Genomic DNA, 6,660 nt, shown 5'->3' with positions numbered 1-6,660 from the left:
GCCCACCGAATTCAAGCTGCCACTTTAACGTAAAAATGCGACCTCTAGAGCCAGTGTTTGGTTTGTCCAGAGAGACTGTAGAAACATGGCAGTGTAGAAATGAGGGACTCATTTTAAGTTAACAAAAAAAAACACAGATTCTTGGTTTCAGGTGATTATACACTCATGAACATAATGATTATTACAAACTGCTCCTTTAAATTAAAGTTGGCCCAGCTAGAATGATGTGCTACTGTCACAACATTTAATTTTAAGGGGCTGTAATTTCTGAATATTTTCTTCATTTCCTAGACGTTTCCTGGAAAGAACCACGTCACTCGATGGTGATGATGATAAAAAAACAGAGACAGCGTTTTATTGGTAGCCTTCTGATGAATTAATTCAAATTTGTTAGTCTAACCTGCAAAAATGTGAAGTTTGTCATTCAGTTCCAATAATAAAGTAATTGATGAATATTTGCTTGGGTTCAAATTGAACTTTTCTTTCAAGGAATCATATTTTCCATATATTTAGCACCAAATTACATAGTTCTTCCATGGAAACTTTATAGGAAATGAAGGACCCGTAGAATAAAGCCTTCCTGTGTTTCTCATTACCTAAATTCAATATTATTAGATCAAACATGATTACTATTACTTCTCACTATTAGAGAGGGAACCTTCATGGGGAAATTCTACATTAAACCAACAGTGGACGTAACATTTCAGTTTTTTTTTTTATTTGATTTGAGGGTTTTCAACAACTCACTTTTAGGCAAAGAAAAGGATAGTAATTTAGTAATAATATTACATGTTTTAGTTTTACAGAAAAAAGAAAAAACACGTCTGGACAGGACCTAAGTAATGAACTATGTGTACACGCTTTTGTTACAAAAATTGGGCATAACTGTGGCAATGAGGGAGCAGGTAAAAGGGGTACAGGGAGGGGAAAAAAATATCACATCGATACATATACTCATCCCGCTGTTTTACAAAGATAGTCCCCAACTCGTTCCCTCCCACCCATACAATACCAATAATGATAAAAGAAATGATACTTGGAGTAAAAAACAGCAAATAATCAATATATAATAATAAAATATAATACGAATTGTACAGTACACTCCGGTTATTTCTGTCGTCCTTTTCAAATCCTGAACACATTAACAGTTTGAGTCGTGCTTTCTCTCCGTCCACGCCTCTTTAAAAACATGACAAAAGTAGTGTACATTAAAAACAAGGTCACCAACACTTTTCTGTTTTGTCCCAACTCCTTTTTTTTCTTTTCAGTCACTTTAGCACATCAACTAGTATTGCCTTCTGTGACAGATAAGACCGTCTACTGTTGTAGAAGTCATCTTAATGAGGTTCTTAGACTTAGTCAGCTCAGGATTTAGATTCATCTTGAGGGCAGATGTCATCTCAATATAAAAAGTGAGAGATTCTCCACTGGGGTAACAAATAAACACATATAGAGCAAGAGACACGGACTATACTGTTTAACTGTGAATAATGTCAAAACAAGTTGAAAAAATAAACTGGTACTAAAAAGGTACCTCACTTCTACAATAGGCATCCAATCCATGTTTATGCGCAAACACTGCTAACGGGAAGATTTTAGAATAAAATAAAAAAAGATGATGGAAAGGAAACTGGATTAATGCCTTTTTCAAACAGGTGCTACTAAAATTGTCACATGGTCTAGAGTCCCTTCACCTTAGGGGAAGGGGGGACAGATATTGAGGGTGGTTCTGATTTTGGGCCTTTTGAAGTCCACGCTAATTTATCAACCACCTCTGCTGTAGTAAGTTAGGATTGTATACAGATTTGGGGACATGACGGTAGTTACACTAAACCCTCCCCACTCTCCTGTTTCCTCTGTTAAAAACTTTCTAGCTCTTGCTTGTTTCTTGGATTATTTAAAAAAAATAAACATAAAAACAATCTAGTCTAGAAAACTGTTTTTTTTTTTTTTGTTTTTTTTTACTGACTGTACTCAGTCAGAACTGTTGATCTCTCAGGCTGGACCAGAACTGGGGCCGTTAGTTGGACTGGTGAATGGTCACTATCTGACTTCGGAGATTTCATCTTCATCAGGCCCCAGTTCCCGCTCCCGCTGGTTATCCCCCGACAGGAGAACCTGTGTCGGGCCAGAAGCCCAGGGTTCCAGAAACGGTGTCGGCATTTGCGGCATTGGAATGCAGCTTGTTTAAGATGCTGGCCCCTGTGTTTCAAGGCTTTGTGTAATGAGCTGGTGCGTCTCCCACACACCTGGCACCGCAGACGGGCGTGGCGGCCTGAGTTTCTTGGTGGGTGCCTGATGGCGTGGTGGACCAGCAGAGAACCCTGCTTGGCGTATGTGGCGCTGGGGCAGATCGGGCAGGGGAAGCGTTTGATAGGAACGTCCATGGATGTGAGCCCGGTGACTCTGACGGCACCTCCGCACCACGACTTCACTTTCATCACGCCACCCTTTATCCTCAGCTGGGCCAGGAGCTTTTTTTGTTTGAGCTGTGCCTGCAGTTTGCCCCTCTTTTTCCTCAGGACCATCAGCTTCTTGCGGGTGTCTTTACTCAGAGGAACGCCTACCAGCTTTCCGTCTCGCATGATGCTGTGGATCACCACTCGCCTTTTTTTTTTCCTGTGCTTTCTTGTCTGTCCATGCCGCTTTTGGAAGTTTTTTGAGCGGTAGTGAAAAGGGTGTTGCAGCTGCTGTTGTTGTTGCTGTTGCTGCTGCTGCTGCTGTTGTTGTTGTTGTTGCTGCTGCTGCTGTTGCTGTTGCTGCTGCTGTTGTTGTTGTTGTTGTTGTTGTTGTTGCTGCTGCTGCTGCTGCTGCTGCTGCCCGGAGGCCCCTTGCTGCATGTGAGACGACCCAGCGTAGGTGGGACCTGATCCAGAATCATAGAAGAGCGGCGAGTATCCGGAGGGTTGGGACTGGTTGACACGCTGGCCGCTGCGGTCGATGCCGTGCTGAGATAGCTTGTGGCGCACTAAGCTGTTGGAGTAGGCAAAGGCTTTACCGCATACTTCACAACGAAAGGACTTTTCCAGTCCTACCCCGCCACCGTGGACAGTCTGTTGATGTGCCGTCAGGTGGAAATAGTGCCGGAATGATTTCCAGCACACTGTACAGGTATAAAGCCTCTGAGAGGGCGTGCCAGATGTTGGAGACTTTTCTCCTTGGGAGCAGGATGAGAAGTAGTCAGAGTTTCCAGAGTTGGCGACTTGACTGATGGCAGCAGCAGCAGCACCTTTAATTCTCCTTCCCTGGCTGTCGATCTCCCCTTTCCTGTGCAGCTTCCCGTGTCTCACTAGGCTCTGTGCGTAGGCAAACATCTTCCCGCACAGATTGCATTTGTAGTTTTTTTGACCAGAGTGCACGGTCAGATGCTTGGTGAGGTGGAAAGGCTCACGGAACATTTTGCCACATACATCGCAGGCGTGAGGCTTCTCCCCCGTGTGGACGCGGTTGTGGCGCCTCAGGGTCTCCGCCCTTCTGAAGCGTTTGAGACAAATCTGACAGCTGTATGGCCTCTCTGACCCATCCCCTGTAGGTGCAGGGCTCCTTCTTCTCCTGACGATGGTGCTTGGGTCCCTCTTCTCTCTGGGCTTCCTCGGTCTCCTGGGCTTTGTGTGGGGCTGGCTAGGGTGGGTCAAAGGCATGGTGGAACCGTTGAGGCTTGACGTGGATGAAGGTCCACCCAGGTTACCAAACCCCAACCCCCCCAGCAGGCCTCCGATGATATCCCTCCTCTCTCCTTCCCGGCTTTCCGTGTTGATATCGCAAGAGGCTGCGGCTGCGGCGGCAATGGCCGACATCGCGCTGCTGGTGACCTCGTCCTCCGAATCATCCAATAGGGAGGAAAGGGGGAGGTGTGGCTGCGGTTGTTGCTGCTGCGGTTGGTGGTGGTGGTGGTGGGGTTGCTGGCTCTGTGGATGGGGATGAAGAGTTGGGGCTAAAGGGGCCTTACGGAGAGTTTGGTTGGTCATTTCACTGGCTAGCGTACTCTCCGAAGAGTACAGAGACGAGGATTGTGATCGTCTGTAGTCATCAACCCCACTGCTGTAGGACGACTGGCTCGGGTAGCGATTTCTGGAATAATCTGTTGCATACTTGTCATTAACCATTGCTGCCCCATCGTTTGAAATTCCTACCCTGTCTCCACTGCTTCCCATTTTACTGCTGCTTGGGTTGGATGATCCACTCCCTCCGGTGCCGGCCCGGTTTTTTGAACTGCGAGGAGGTTTGCCACAGGCACCTGAAGCAGCGTGGTTGAGAAGAGAGGTGCTCTCACGGAAGCAGCGCCCGCAAGCTGGGCAGCGGAAAGGCTTCTCGTCGTGAATCTTCTCATGTCTCGTGAGTGATTCTCGACGGTTGAAGGACTTTTGGCAGATGTTGCAGACAAAAGGCCGGTTTTCTGAGTGGGTGACACTATGTTGGATGAGGTGACCCCTCTTTTTAAATTTCTTCCCACACTCGCCACAGCAGAATATCCTCTCTGGGCTGGGGGAGTTACAATCTGACTTCCTGCTTTGGCTTTCTGGTGTCAAGCCGTGGCTGCGGAGATGCCTTCGAAGGCTGGAGAGGTGGGTGAAGGTTTTACCACATTCACCACAGTGGTAAAGGGGTTCTGGTTCGGGTTGGCCAGATGAACTATTACTGTGGTTTTCTTGGGATTTGGACAACTGTTGGTTACCGTTGGCTACAAGCACAGAGGTGGAGTTAGAGGAAGGAGGGGCAGACGAAGAGGAGACAGTGGAGGATGACTGCTGTGAGGACGATGAGAGGAGAGAGGAATGCGGTGGCTCGCTTCCGATGCCACTTATCCCAGATCCTCCTCCCACGAGGCCTGATGAGGAGCTCTGACTGTGCCCACTTGAGCTGCTGTTATGGCAGTTACTAACACTGCTGCTGCTGTGGCTGTGACTGCTGTGACTGTGACTACTACTGTCCGATTTTCTCTGGGGCAGGTAGCCCGCCATTGCTTTCTTTCTCCGGCTTCCTCCACTTGAGGCTGATGAAGACGAGCTGTCTCCTGTCTTTGCTGCATCGTCTTTAGAGAGGGACAGGTGCAGGGGGAGGGGGAGGGGAAGGCCGGCCTCTTGCTGCATTAGTGATGCTATTTGGTTAGAGGAAAGGACTGGAATGCCTTGGAAATCAAAACCACCCAGTGGGGCAGGCTGGGGGGCCGGGTGGAGAGGGTGCGGGTGGTGAGTGTGGCTGTGTGGATGAGATAAGGCATGAGGGGTCAGCTGTTGTTGTTGCTGCTGAGGCTGTGGAGCTGTGTGGCTGTGGCTGTGGGAGGAGTGGAGGGCAGGGGGAGGGACCAGGGCCGAGTTTGAGTCAGCCCCTTGGCCCAGACCCAAGCCCAAGTGGTTGTGAGTGCCTTGCTGGACGAGGAACTGCTCCAGGCTGCTGTTGGTGGGGACACCGGACAGGAAGTACTGGTTGGCAGCAAGCATGCAGCTGAACTGCTGGTGGAGGCTGCGGGGATCAGACTGGCTGACTAAGGGGACTGCAGTGCTGCCAGAGGGGTTGTTGGACGTTGAAGCAGAGGTGGAGGGAGAGGGTGAGGAAGAAGGGGGACCAGGGGAAGGCTGGGGGACAGAGAGACCAGGATGCAGCGGGGGAGGCGGGGGCGCAGGTGTTACGACCCCCCCAATGACCCCTGCGCTTCCTCCACTGCTACTCCCACCAAAGTCAAAACGTCCCATCCCAGAGTGGAGCTGCTCCTGGGCCAGCGCAGCCTCGGCCGGGTGAAAAGGCCGCAGAAACTGGGGGTATCCCGACGCGGAGCTCCCACTCACACTGCTGCTACTGCTGCTCATCTTACTGGACTTCCTGGAGCTGTGAGACGAAGATGACGACTGGCTCTGATGGGAGATGGGTGGGGGAGGGGCGCCCATTTTGGCGAATAATGATGAGGAGTCAGCGAAGGCATTACTCCGAGAACTCTGGAGGGACCCGAGGCCGAGGCCAGACAGGAGGCTTCCCGAGGTGTCAGCGGAGGGCTGGTGCTGCTGCTGGAGCTGCTGCTGATGCTGCAGTTGGACTTGCTGCTGGTGGCTCAGTTGTCGTTCTAATCCAAGGCCTTTGAATTGGTGGGCCTGGTGTCCACTCAGCATCTCCAAAATGTCCATGGGGTACTTGCTGAATTGGAACATCTCCCAACACAGCTGTGGCAAAGTGTCACGAAGCCACAACTGCCACGTGCACTAAGTCCGTACCTGCTGGAAACAGCAGAGAACCCTTGTCAAACTGACAAGGTGTGATGATTTTCAGAGGTAGTCCTGCTGCGATTTCTACCGCAAACTTCCAACAAGCGGCTATAATCCACCAGAAGCCGATGCTCTCACATAAATGTATCACTAATACTTTTACTCTCCATTCAAAGAGTGAAGCCTTCAAGTGCTTCTGTGGGATGTTACAAAAAGGGTCATAAATAGGCAATTAACTAAATTATACTAAAAAACAGAGTCTGTAGTGTTTCTTTAAAGTGTTCCATAACCGTATGCTCATTTTTAAAATCAGGTCAGCAGTCCCATGAAGTGGAGTGTGTCCGTTATTTCAGCCGAGGATGAACCATTTGCTTCACTGCCCTTCGGTCCCTTCATGGAGGGCCTGAAGAATGAGAAGAAGAAGAAGAAAAAGACAATAATCAGTCAGTTAGTGATTCAGTGA

The 6,660-nt window shown here is 49.1% G+C and overlaps 1 protein-coding gene across 1 annotated transcript; it reads right to left on the bottom strand.

Moving 5' to 3' along the window:
* Nucleotides 1–671: 671 nt before the first annotated feature.
* Nucleotides 672–6,143, bottom strand: znf865 (zinc finger protein 865). The gene is made up of 2 exons (XM_070921654.1): nucleotides 2,829–6,143; nucleotides 672–2,690 (listed from the first exon to the last, which is right to left on the bottom strand). Exons 1-2 carry the CDS (start codon nucleotides 6,141–6,143, stop codon nucleotides 1,962–1,964), a joined length of 4,044 nt encoding a protein of 1,347 aa, XP_070777755.1. The 3' UTR covers nucleotides 672–1,961.
* Between the last annotated feature and the right edge of the window lie 517 nt (nucleotides 6,144–6,660).

Source organism: Enoplosus armatus, chromosome 16 (assembly GCF_043641665.1).
Source record: "Enoplosus armatus isolate fEnoArm2 chromosome 16, fEnoArm2.hap1, whole genome shotgun sequence".
In the NCBI taxonomy this organism is placed as follows: Eukaryota; Metazoa; Chordata; class Actinopteri; order Centrarchiformes; family Enoplosidae; genus Enoplosus; species Enoplosus armatus.
Note: the sequence above shows the minus strand (reverse complement) of the source record. Positions and strands in the feature narration are given on the sequence as shown.